General features: G+C 39.5%; 1 protein-coding gene across 1 annotated transcript; it reads right to left on the reverse strand.

Moving 5' to 3' along the window:
- Positions 1-908: 908 nt before the first annotated feature.
- iffo1a (intermediate filament family orphan 1a) lies at positions 909-13,022 on the reverse strand. Its single transcript, XM_053489701.1, has 9 exons — positions 12,053-13,022; positions 8,402-8,462; positions 6,956-7,051; positions 6,686-6,826; positions 3,918-4,108; positions 2,836-2,953; positions 2,481-2,573; positions 1,226-1,356; positions 909-990 (listed from the first exon to the last, which is right to left on the reverse strand). Exons 1-9 carry the CDS (start codon positions 12,913-12,915, stop codon positions 909-911), a joined length of 1,776 nt encoding a protein of 591 aa, XP_053345676.1. The 5' UTR covers positions 12,916-13,022.
- Between the last annotated feature and the right edge of the window lie 1,163 nt (positions 13,023-14,185).

Genomic DNA, 14,185 nt, shown 5'->3' on the forward strand with positions numbered 1-14,185 from the left:
TCGTTATCTTAATGTAACTTTTTACATCAAATTTTTCAATTCATTCTAACTTACTAAAACAACGCTGGCTCTGTGTTATGTTTTAAACGGATCAATTCACAACCTTATTAAAGCAATATAACAAGGCTTCCTGCTGGGATGTTTGCCAGGAGCCACATAAAATATTCAGTTCAATTCAATTCAGTTTTATCTGTAAAGCATGGTCGCTAAGCAGCTGTACAGAAATAAATAATTCCATAATATTTCTACATATTACAGATATAGACCAATCAGAAATGTACACTGTTCTACAATACACAGTTATTTTTTGGTTTGTTTTTATACCTTTTTAGCTAGTTTATATTTTCTTAATTGGGTTCCTGTTTTATCCCTGTCCAAATACACACACCTAGTCTGAAGGTCTGAAGCTGTCTGGAAAGCTTTGTAAAATAATAATAATAATAATAATAATAATAATAATAATAATAATAAATGTGTTTGTTTTTGTCTTTCTATTAGATTTTCGAATTTCAAGTTTAAAGCACTTTCTTATAGTCTGGCTTTGAAATGTCAATGATCCTTTGATCTCAAAGGTAGTCCTTGTGTTGTATGACACATCATCTATCTATCTATCTATCTATCTATCTATCTATCTATCTATCTATATATATATATACATTAGAGTTTTCAAATAAATTCTAAGTAAATCATTTATATGTAGTAGTAATAATGTCCACCACCAGAGGGCAGTATCTTTTTTGAAACTATGGTCAATACTGTAAGTCTCAACCTTGGTTTAAAGCAGTGGTTCCCAACCCTGGTCCTGGAGGACCCCCTGTAATACACATTGTAGTGATGTCCCTGCTATATCACACTAATACACAAATGTCCTCCAAGGTTCGTGAGCAACATGAGTGTGGTTTAGATCATCAAAGTTGACATGCCTTCCTTCTCTCCTTCTCTCCTTCCTTAGCATCCTCCACAGTCACAGAAATGGGAATGGGAGATTTTCTAGGAAAGAAAAAAATATATTGAAACAGACAGAAAACAAAAAAAAAGAATTCAGAAATAGTTGCATGGGTAATTTTTGCATATAAAAGCAATCCAAACATTTAGAAAAGACATGTAAATTAAATAAAATCTGAAATAAATCGTATACATAGTTGGTATGTAGTGAATTACATCATAAAACAGGATTCTCTTTTAGATCATCATACCGTGCTGTAGAAGAACTTTCAGCATGTACCTGTCTCCACTCTGTGTAATGAGTCTCCTACACGTCTCCATCTGCACGTCCAGGCCCCTCTTCATACTGCACATCTCCATGTACTCATGCAGGTGCCTGTTCATGTCGGATTTCGCTGTGGCCAACTCCAGCTGTGGAAGCGTAGCAAGAGAGTGTAGAAAACACACACACACATACACACACACCTTGGGTGATAAAGAACATCACGGAACTATGAACCGGAGAATATTACTATGTTTAGATACTGAAGTATGAATAAATAGTATCCTAGTATAGATAAATTCGAACAAACAGACCCGAGTACATAAAGGTACAAAGCCTATTCTGATTAAGTCTGTTAATGTGCTCGATGGTGATGTTGGTACCACAAAGTCGGAAGCACACGACTGTATATAATCTTGAGTAATAGAGTCTTGACGATGAGATTGGTGCATGCTACTGTATGTGCACATGGAGGTTTCGGAGGAGACCGGCAGCACTGATGCCATCGCGTTCTAAACAGTGGTCCACTTCAGTGTTCAGGTACTGTATGATTGCTTTCATATCTGATTGGAACCGTGCCCGAGTAAGCTATACCGTGCTTAAGACTACGTTTTCCAGTAGACTTGGGCAGGCTGAAGTTGTGTGCTCACTGATCAACAAACTGAATCAGACTTTAAGATCCAGTGTTCTCGGAACTCTTAATGTGAAGAATGCCCTTGTTCAGCACCATGGACGATTTAAACTGATCGTTTTCGGTGGTTGTTGGCTAAAGCATGGAACCTGGAAGTGAGCAGATGATGTTATGATGAAGGTCTTGGGGTTCTATAAACACTCAACTACTTCCTGGAAGAATGGACAACCCCAAACTATAATGGCTTCATCAGTCAGTGGTGAACCCTTGACATTTTCTAGACTTCTTTTGATTTCATCTAACGCAGAAAAAAGCTTACAAAGCATGTACGAAAGATATTGATCAGGAGAGGGGTAATAAAAAAAATAATAAAAATAATAATAATAATTTACAAAACATTAGCTGGACCATGGAAGACAGCCAAGACCATAATCATAATCAAGAAATGGAAAAAATGGGGTACCAGAGTGACATTACCAAGGACAGGATGTTCCTCCAAAAACTGATAAATAGGGGCCAAGAAATCTAAAGCGATCTTAAAGCTTAAAACTTTTCGGAGAACACATTTTTCTCGGAAGTGGATTTATCTCATTTTGCTGTCAAACCGTTCATATGAATCCAGAACACAGTGAACGCACTCACCTCAATCTGGTCTATGGTCTCTTGGTATTCCTTCTCACGAACCTTGAACATCGACTCTGTGTCTTTTATCACCTTCTCTATGGACTCATCCTGCTGTGGACCAAAAAAAAAAAAAAAACAGAACAGAAATTAGCTCCAATATTAAGCTTATATAAACCACTGTTAGGCTGAAAAGTAACTTGTTTTACGCCTGTCTGATTTTATGTTTAGCTCAATATTTAAGATTATAAATGGCTGATTATTATAATGATACTGTGCAGCATAATATGGATATACAGTTTTAAAACGTTCTTTCTTCCATAGACTTGTTTACAAAGAGATCTCTCTGGTAAGGCCAGTATTAAAACCAGCGTACCTCTCCATTAGAGTCCAACGCCCAGGTGCGTCGTGGGAAATCTCCCCAAAGCAATAATGTTTCTTCTGTTTCTTCCCATGCCAGACTATCACAGTCATCCTCAAACTCACAGTCATGCCTACAAAAACACCCACAGAAGCATTACCAGGCCATTAAAACATCAATATTAAAAGGTCCGACTTGACTCCTGAGAACCATAAATCCAATACTGAGGATCTTAAAATACAACTTAGAAAGATTTTCCAGGAGAAAAAGCTTGCATTGTGGTGCTGGATTAATGAAATGAATGAAAAGTGGAACACAACTTCATATCATATTTACTGCTCTGGATCAGGCAGACCCTCCTGTGTTTAAAGTGATGCATGAAAGTGTAACTCGAATCCATACAGTATACCGATGCGTTCGCTTGGGGAAAAGCCAGACAAGGGGTTTGTCAAGCGGCTTCAAAAGTTTTCGAGATGCATCTTCTACTGGGTCTAACAAACAAACGTAAAACAGTCAATGCAAACAAGCTAATAGTATTAAGTCTCCTGGGATAGGTTCCAAGCCCCCTGTGACCCTGCATACAAGATAAAGCGGTACAGACTAATTACATTATCATTTAATTAACGCTCATCATTACTCTGTCGGGCGGCACTGTGGCTTATTGGTTAACAGTGTCGCCTCGTACCTCTAGGGTCCGGGTTCAATTCCCACCTCAGGTCTGTGTGCATGGATTTTCCTCCCACAGTCCAAAGACATGAAGATTAGACTAATTAGCGTTCCCAAACTGCTTGTAGTGCGTGTGTGTGTGTCTTGTGATGGATTGGCACCCCGTCCAGGGTGTACCATGCCTTAAGTCTCCTAGGATAGGCTCCAGGCCCCCCGTGACCCTGTATACAGGATTAAGCGGTATAGATGGATAGTGAGTGCGTAAAGATCAATACCTAAAACATAGTGTGCACAATTTCACCTGCAGATCTACAGCAAGCAATGCAATAAGAGATATTTTACTGTACCTATGCAGGGTTCAATAATATAACTTAATAATGGTCATACATGGGCTCGTATGCAGAAATGGGAAGTTTTTCTCAAACACTTACAGCTGGTTAAGCATCCTCTGCATTTCCTCGTTGACCGGGTTGGTTAATGAACCGCACAGCTCCGCATCTTTGTTCTTTCCCTCGTCATCCTCAGAAATGCTGACCGAATCCTCATTGGAATTGTTGGCCTTGTTGGTTTGCGAGGCCTGCTTGCTATTGCGCGTCAGTGTGGAGGGAGGAGTAGCCACCTGCTAATGTAGGAATGGGATTTTTAATGGGACGTAAACCACAAAATAAAACAATTTAGAACCAACATAAGGTGAAAACTCCAATGCTGGTGGAATGTGCATTATTAAAAATATGCAAAAACAAAACAAAAAAACAATAGGCTGTTCCCGATCAAGTTGTAGAGCTCTGTTCATGTGATAAGACTCCATATCTTGTTGAGAATGAATGATACAATATCCAATATATATGCTGTAAGTATCAATAAAATGTTGTGTCAATAAAAATTAATGCTTTCATTGTGCAAAAGCAGAAAATTAGGACAAGGAAAAAAGTGGGTTCGGTTTCATGGAAAACCTTTTTAATTACAAAGACCGCTGAAGATCATGACAAGCATCACATGATGTGCTTCTCATGTCTCTTGTACAGAAAGCATTGTAATGTCTTTACAGTGAAGTGTGTCACGGCTCCAGCAAAACCAACTTCTAAAGGAAGTTTTCTTCCTTTCTATTTATTTATTTATTTTTAATGAATGTTTTAGTCTGAAAATAGAAATGGCATAGATCATGTTTTGCAGTCAAACCCGTTCAGGTATTCCTGTATACTGCAAGTGCTTGATTTTTCAACAGAAATCATCATTGCTCAAAACATGCAAAGAATTTTTTTTTCTTTTTTCATTTATTAATTTGGGGTATTTTGTTTACATTTTCATAACCATAAAATACTGAATTTTTCCACCTAATTTTAATCATTTCTAATTCCTCCAGTCACTAGGGGGCTCCTACATTAAGGCTACTACTACCAGTCAGTCAGAGAGGGCCGAAGACAATCACATGTTTCTTCCGAGTCACGTGACGCCACCTGCCCAGATCTTTTTGTATGATTAATGTGAGAGCACTAAGTGCCTCCCGTCCCACCACGCTCGGCCAATCAGCTCTCTCCAGGCCCCCGGCTGCGGGAGGCTACAGCATCACCCGGGGATCGTTGTCAGATCTTCGGATGGTTGGGTGGGAACTTTACCACCGCGCCCAAAAAGTCTTTTACAAATAGTTCTTAAAAGCCTGACTCGTTTCTATAAAGATTGTTCCTTTAGGTGTAACCCCTGGCCCTTTTCCTTTTGTCTGATCACAACCAATCTCTTTAGAATGACTTGGAGGAGGATTGTAATCTAATCTGATATCTTTAATCAGGATGTTAATGAATAAGAAACCAAAAAAATTAAATTTATTAACCAATAAGGTTTGTTGGTCCAATAAGAACTGTCTGGTTATCATTAATGATTAATAATTACCGATTGTTATTCGATCAACTGCAGAAGGATTAGAAAACCTTTCTGGACAGAATGCACTCTGAAGCTGTAACACATTTCAGCAAGTCAAACTGAGTTCCTTAAAGCCAGTGGTTCTCGACTCCATTCCTGGAAAACCACTGACCTACGCACATCAGCACTTCAGACTTTTCTAACACTTATTGAATTGGTATGGTAGAGCAGGGAAATCACTAAAATACGATTTGTCTGCCTGAAATAAGGTTAAAACCCACTGCTTTATGCGGCACATGGCTTAGTGGTTGGCACTGTCCAGTTTTCAAAGACATGGAGATTAGGCTAATTCCCAAATTGCCTGTAGTGGATGTATGAGCGTGTGTGAGTGTGTGTATGTGTGTGTGCCCTGTAATGGATTGGTACAGGCCTCAGTCCCCCTAGCGACCCTGTACATGGGATAAAGTGATGCAAAAAAATTATAATAATAAGATCACGGGATAAAAAATCCATATGTACAATTGGAAAATAGCATCAAATTGAAGATTGTTATACGACATGCAGAAATGTACTTCCGCCTGTATTGATTTTAGTGCTCACATCAGGAGCAGTGGAACTTAACTCACTCACTCATCTGGGGGGGGGAGTCTTTGGGGGTGGGGGGAGGGGATGTCTTTGGGGGTGGGGGAAGGGGGGGGCAGACCGGATTACCCAAAGGAAACCTACCAAACATAGGGAGAACATCCAAACTCCATGCAGACAGAGATGGGAATCAAACCCAGACCCTGGAGGTGCATGGCAACAGTGCTAACCACTAAGCCACCGTGCCGCCGCAGTGGAACCAAGGAGCATTTATATTCTGGGCCTGTTCTATTGTATGAAGTAAAGCTATTACAGAGCACTTCCTGTGGAGTTGCAAGACAGACATAACAAGACTTTTGTGTGACATCATAAACCCTTTGACCCTCGAAATCTTTGGAAAAATAACATGTTTTAAAAATACGCATTAATACACATGTTGGTATTAACAATAACCAGGTTGGTATTATTTTTATTATTATTATTATTGTTATTATTATTATTATTATTAAGTCTATCCTGGGATAGTACAGATAACAAGACACTACTGTTAATCTAATCTACTAATGTACAACCCAACCCTATCTATAATATATTTATTGCAAAGTAAAATAGCACCAGGAAAAAAAGGGAGCGAGAGAGAGCGAGAGAGAGCGAGAGATGTGTATGTATCTATTTAGTGTACTGTAAATATCACATCCTGTTAGAGACTGATGTTGATTTGTATTTTTCTTTTTTTTCACATCCTGTGTTGCACCGATACCTGGAACATCTGAGTCATGTCCTCACAGTTCCGTTGCTGGGCTACATCGCACAGGCGTGCTGTGATGTCAATCCGTCTGCATATGTCCATGTCCACCTTCATGGCCTTCTCCTGGATCTTACTGTCCAACTCTGAGAGGTCCTGAATAGAGTGGAAGATGGAGAGAGGTTACAAAGCAAATACCCCAGCATATCCTATATGATTTAAATTGAAATCTTACGAAAAAACGTCAATTATAAAAGTTGTAATTTTTTTTGACAGTTGACTCACGTTACTCATGAGGCCTTTAAAGATGATGAGCTCGGCCTTCAGCTGCTTCACTCGGAGAGCGAGCTTATCCTGACACATCTCGCTCATGTACAGGTCCTGGACACATGGATTTAAAAGCAAGGGAAAAAATTCCATTTGTAGTTTGTGTTTTTAGACATTCAGTTTTAGATGATCTGCAGTCCATTTTTTTTATATTGGCCAAGGCTTAAGCTACCAAATCAGATTCCCGCTTATTGTGACCTCCCATACCAGGGGTAAGCAAGTTCGGTCCTAGAGAGCCGCCCTTCGGTCCCCGAGAGTTCAGCTCCGACCCTAATCAAACACCCCTGAACAAGCTAACCAAGGTCTCCAGGATTGCTAAGGCTACAGGCAGGTGAGTTTTTTTCTGCAGGACTGTGACTCTCTAGGACTGAACTTGCCTACCCCTGTCTTATCCCGATGCACCCTCACCCTCCGCTCCACCCAGTTCTGCTGTTCTCTGGGCGCCATTTCCTCCTAAAAGCTTAGGTCTCACCTTAAACAGCTTACCAAGCTTACTTTTACATCGCTACGGTCTTTTTTTCAACCTTCTCAAGTTCTCCCACCACACCCCACTGCTCCGCTCTCGGCACTGGCCTCTTGTAGCTGCCCGCATCAAATAAAAAACCCTGATGCTCGGCTCGCCTACAAAGCTAAAAATGGCTCAGGACCCACTTACCTCTTAGCTCTAATCACACCACACACCACACCACACTCGCTCCGATCCTCCAGCACTGCTCGGCTGGTCCCACCATCTCTGGAGACATGCATCTAGACTCTTTTCACTTTCACCTAGGTGATGGAATGAACTTCCTCTAGATGTCCATACAGCGTCTCTGGCAATCTTTAAACAATGACTTAATACATACCTGTTTTTTCAGTACTTTTTTGGGTTTATAACCCAATGCTTATTTAGGAACCTAGTAACCCAGTTTAAGGATCTATCCAATGATGGAAACTTAAGCACTCTTGTAAGTCTCTCTGTATGAGAGTGTGTGCGAAATGCCTTGATTTAAATGTAAATGTAAAGCTACAGACACTGAAACAGCATGTTTGGGAAAGGAGTGAAACAAAAAAAATCATGCAGCCAGGACGCAGAATCTGATTTGTATCAGTTAAAACAATTCAAACACATCCTCTACAATCTTTTGCAAACTTGTTAAACGCCGTATAAGATGAAAGATGTACAAGAAGGACAGATGAGACGTTAATTTCCCTCACATCCAGTACATTTACACTGTCTTGCTCTAAAATGTTAGAATTCAATTTTGTCCTTGTAGTAACCTGGTCCACACAGCCACATTACCATTATGAAGACTTTTAATAGTAATTAACTTTTAAAAAAAAAACAAGTTTATATTAAAGTTGTGCTTATTTATTTAGGAGTAATATGGTGAGTCTGAGGCCAAAACTGATAGGACATTTTACCTCTTCTAGGTCTGCAATCTTCTCCTGTAGGTCCACTCGTACTGAGTACTCTTCCTCCCACCTGTCATGAAAAAAAGAACATTTAAATTTATACTAATGTATAATATACAAAATATATAAATTACAAATTCTTATCCATAATTAAAGGCTAAAGGTAAAAATACTGTATGTTGAGGGAGGGGAGGGAAGAATAAATTCCACTAAATACCAGCAAATTCTGGAAGCAAACATCACACCATCTGTTAAAAACTGAAGCTGAAAAGAGGATTGCTTCTACAACAGGACAATGATCCTGAACATACTTCAAAATCCACTATGGAACACCTCAAGAGACGCAAGCTGAAGATTTTGGAATGGCCATCACAGTCCCCTGATTTAAACATCATCGAAAATTAGTGGGTAGATCTTAAAAGAGCAACCAAAGAATATTACAGAACTAGAAGCCTTTTTCAAGGAAGAATGGAAGAAAATCCCAAGTACAAGAATTGAGAGACTTTAAGCTGGATATAAAAAGCGTTTAGAAAAGCTGTGATATCTGCCAGGGGAGGTGTTACTAAGTACTGATCATGTAGGGTGCCCAAACTTTTGCACAGTGCAACAATAATGTTTTTATTTTTTTATCTGGGTTCAATCTATGACATTTCCAAGAGAGAAATCTGTGTTAATATCTTTTCAATTAAAAAATCACCAAAATCTGTTATTTATCAAGGGGTGCCTAAACTTTCGCATAAGACTGTATACAGTAAATGACTCAGGTCTCATTAGTCTAATTAGAGTTGAGAGCAGTAAGGCGATGTTAAACGCTCCTCCTGTGGCACTGTGGGCATTCGGAGCACTCACAGTCATGCTGCATTGCAGATGCTGAGGCACAGGGGGAGGAGGCACAAGACTGGGCTGTGTGTGTGTGTGTGTGTGTGCGTGTGTGTGTGTGTGTGTGATTTCAGTTATTATTTACTGTAACAGGGCTTAGAGGAAAGACTGCAGGAATCAGTCCAATAGAAGGGCAAACAAAATTGCAGACGTCATGCACAGAAACTTCAAATATGTCAGTCTGGGCAGGAGGTCGGTGGAAAGAAGGAAATAAAAAATCTGTTCATAGTACAACTAAGACCTGTGTGAGACCTATACATAATGGATTGAAGGGATTTTTAAATACACAACAGACAAAACAGTTCTGCCAGGATTCCTGTTTTCTTTGGCTTTGGGGCGACAACAACTATGAATTCAGACATACATCACCCGGTCATTACATGACGTGAGGTAAACATCATATATTATGAAAGTTATAATCCACCAAAACATGGTGGGACTAAAAAGTGTCTCTAAAAATCGAAATTTTAATCGGGGGAATATGCGTACACATTTATATTCTTATAAGATTAAAAGAAACGCATTTTTGCTAAATACAGTTTTCTGCTCGTTTTTGTCTGTAGTGTCCGTAACCTTTTTGACTTCATTCACTTTCATTTAGATGAAACTTGGCCAATTTAGATTTTACATGACAAGACATAAACCTGAAAAATTGTTTTATTCTTAAATGTGAAACTGTTAAGATATGGCAACATGAATTTCACATGGTTACAGACACTACAGATTTTTTCCTTTTTAAGTTTTAACCAAAAAACCGGAATGCTTTAATTTTAACAATTTTAACAGTCCATATGCTTCTAGAAGGTTACTCCAATTTTAGTATCAATACTCGTAAAGAAATATTAATAATTAGCATTTTAAACTATTATTGTTTAAAGCGAGACAGTAAAACTAAAAAAAAAATGGCCATTTTTGGTGGGGCACATACAAAGTCATCCCTCCAAAACAGCTGAAGTTAACCACTTGACAATTTTTGAATGTAGCTTCTCTGGCACAACATAAAAAATAAAATCAGCACCAATACTGTGTACTGGCCGAATGGAATATATTAAGCGGCACTTGAATGTGTTGGGAAAATGGGCAACCGTAGGGATCTGAGTGACTTGGACAAGGACCAAATTGTGATGGCTAGATCAATTGGGTCGGAGCATCTCCATTGGTGTTCCTGGTTTTTAGTTGTTAGCACGTACCAAAAGTGATCCAAGAAAGGACAACTGGTAAACTCATGACCAAGTCCTGGGCTCCCAAGGGTTTGATGCATATCACCTACTTAAACATTACTACAGACCGAGTAACAGGTTGTATGGCAATGCTGTTTCGTAATGGCAGGGGCCACTTTCAGCAGGACATACTGCCAAAAAATGGGTTATATTTCAAAGTTTAATCTGCATATGAACTGTGGAAGGAAACCGAAGAATTCTAGGGGAACAACCCAGGCACAGGGAGAACATGAACATGAACTCCATGAACACAGACCCCGAGAGGAGGAATCGAACCTGGAACCTGGAGAAGCAACAGCGACAGTGCTAACCACTAGTCACCCAATCAAATTAGTGGACAGAAATTAGCTGTTGTACTGTATAAGTGAAAATACACATGTAAAAATCAGGGTCAGAACAGATTAAACAGGGGGGCAATATGACCTTACAATACCGATAACTGTTCAGTTCAGTTAGGATATGAAACATACAGCACATGCAGGATGATGCCTCTAGTGATCCGAACAACTCTTGTTTTTTGCCCATAAACATATTGTATTTTTGTCCGCTCACTCTTTCCATCATTATCGCAAGCGAGCTCGCCCAGCCTGACAACATGCTGCAAAAAGCACGGCCAGCAGAGCCTGGAAAAAGCTCAGTTCTGATTGGCCGCTTCTGATTGGCGAAGAAACATCCACTAAGAATGAAGCATCTTCCAGGATTTCTTCCTTAGCTGGGAGATGTTGAGAAAGCACAAGGATTTGAGGGAGCGAAAAAAAAAATTTGGAAAGAGAATTGGAAAGTTTTTTCCAGAAAAATGAGACAAATAATAAAAAAAAAATGTCACAAAACATTATGTCACAGCATTACGCTAAACAACCTGGATAAAATTTACTGAAACTTTTGCAGTACTTAGATATCTGCCTGAACTTTAACCTGCACCATAAGTGAAATCAAAATGTTGAGTGAAGGCGATATTATAAACAGTTATGTGTCAGATTTAATAATCTACTTTAAAATAAGATACTAATACTGGTAAGTTGCTGGAAAGCAACCTTGGGTAACCAGAAAGGCACCTATATAAATAAAATGCATTATTATCGTTATTATTATTATTATTGGTATTATTTAATTGCTCAATGTAAACAAACACCTGCACCAATAGATATTAATTAGAAAAGCTAAACTGAATATTTTTACTGAAATGATTTAATATTTTCATGTGGTACAAGTGAATTTAATGTCCCTGAAGTCATTTTAAGACAAAACTTCATCTTTATCCGATTTACTTTTTCGATTTCACATCTGTGATTCACTCCTTGATTACTGAACATGGAGTGTATTTGTCTGACAACAAGAGTGAAATACAACTTGGCGTAAAAAAAAAAGGTGTGAGATACTTAATCTTATAACAGAGTTATAAGAGAGAGAGTTAGTCAGAGAGTTGTGTCATACAGAAAGACAGACAGACATGTACGTGGTCTTCAACCTGAAATAATAATAATATTAATATCACTGATTACATTAAAGCTGATCAGCATCATTTCAGACCAGGAGAGATGATAAGTGCAGGAATGCTGACCTTTGCTTGTATTCATCCCTTTCCATCTTCACTTTCGCCAGCACGTTTTTAAGGGCTCGGATTTCCGGCGTGGTGGTGTCGATTTGAACCCCAACCCCGTCCTGGTACGGCCATGACACCCTGGGACCCGAAACCCTAAACTCCCAGCTATTGTTGAACCTCCCAGGAGGGTTGTGGAACCAGATCGAGTTGGGATGAGCCTGCGGTGCGGAGTTGGTCCACCTTTCCGTCGAGACACCATCGGAGATGGACTTGGGATCGACTGGAGACGGTGGGTTAAGGGTGAGCGGTGGGGAAAGGTTGGAGTTTGAGTCGATCAGATTTCCAGAGTCGAGGAATATCTTGTTTCTGGGAACGAGTCTCGGCCCGGATGAAGTTCTGGTCAGACATGAAGAATGGTTTGTTGAGAAGTCCAGTCCAGGACCTTGTCCACATCCTCTGTCGTTATTGTTAGCTTCTAGGGCTTGCTGGAGCTGGCTTTCCAGCGCCTTGTTTCTGCGCTCCAGCTCATGCACTTTGGCCAGGAAGCAGCGGAAGCGCAGGTTCAGAGTCTTCAGGACGCTGATGTTGGAGCCCAGATCGTTGCGCAGAGCCGCCGCAGGAGGAGGAGGAGGAGGAGGAAGATGAGGAAGGGATGCGCGTGACAGAGAGCCGCTTGGATGGAAATACCCGAAGCTGTTAGACAGAGAGCCTGAATCCCAGCTATCCCCAAAGCAGAAACCTTGATCAGGTGATGATGCGTCTCCAGACTCCGGATCGGATAAACTCATCCCGGGGTTCTGTGGATACTGGACCGAGTGCGCGCTCTCCACAAAACCGGGATCCATTCTACGGGAAAATCGGAAGTGCTGGAAATCTGGCATGAACTCCGTTTCCACAGTCTTGCTGTATTGTATTGTATTGTATTGTATTGTAGAGTCTCTTCTCGCGCAATCTGACCTGTATAGCTTATTATCCCGCAGAGCCCATGCAGGCTTGAGATGCTCCTATAATAACTGCGCAGGCTCTCGCTATAATAAACACGCGCTCAGTTTACCGGAGTTACTGTAGTACACGGTCGTGTGAAAATGATACATATGGTTGCGCGGCTGTCTTCAAAGCCAAGGGCTGAGCCTTTAACTGATATGATGCTGTTTAATAGTGTAAACACTTTATTGCTGAGGATATATTAAGGATTTTCCTATTTGTTACATTTTATTTTTTTTTATATGCGCAATATGACCGAGTTTTATGGTACTGACATCAGCGCGCGCCGAAAAGGACTGCGTAATTCCTCTACATCAGCTGATTGTGTGTGTGTGTGTGTGTGTGTGTGTGTATATATATACACATTACAGAAAAAGAAAAACTTTTATGTAGAAATATTTTTTAATGAACGTATACGTTATATATTGATATACTGAATATGATAATATTAGGATAATAATATATTACTAATGTAATATAGCTACATTATACATTTATCTATACTGATTACAGGAAGGAAGTCACCATCATATAACTATCATAATTATTTCATATATATTTACATGAAAATATTATGATCGTTATATGATGGTGACTTCCATTACCTGTAACGGTAATATGTGTGTGTGTGTATATATATATATATATATATATATATATATATGTATACACACACACATTACCGTTCAAAAGTTTGAGGTCACTTGCAAATTTCTTTGTTTTTGTTTAGTGATTTATTTTCTACATTCTACAACAATACTGGGGATTTCAAAACTATAAAAAATAACACATGGAATTAGGTAATTACGTAACAACAAGAAAAACAACAGTTAGTTGTTATTTTAAGACACAGAGGTCAGCCTTTCTGTAATATTTCTTGCAAGAACAGTATTGTCAAGTGCATTTGCTAAATCCGTCAAGCACCATAATGAAACTGGCTCTCATGAAGGCCGTCCCAGGAGGGCGAGACCAAAACCTACCTCTGCCGCAGACGAGAAGTTCATTTAGAGTTATCAGCCTGAAAAATGACCAATTAACAGCACCTCAGATTAGAGGCGTTATGAAGTCTTTACAGAGCAGAAGTAGCAGAAACATCTCACCATTAACTGTTCAAAAGAGATTAATGCATTTTTTGGACGCCTTCAGCATTCCTTTACAATGTAGAAA

Source organism: Clarias gariepinus, chromosome 28 (assembly GCF_024256425.1).
Source record: "Clarias gariepinus isolate MV-2021 ecotype Netherlands chromosome 28, CGAR_prim_01v2, whole genome shotgun sequence".
Classification (NCBI taxonomy): Eukaryota; Metazoa; Chordata; class Actinopteri; order Siluriformes; family Clariidae; genus Clarias; species Clarias gariepinus.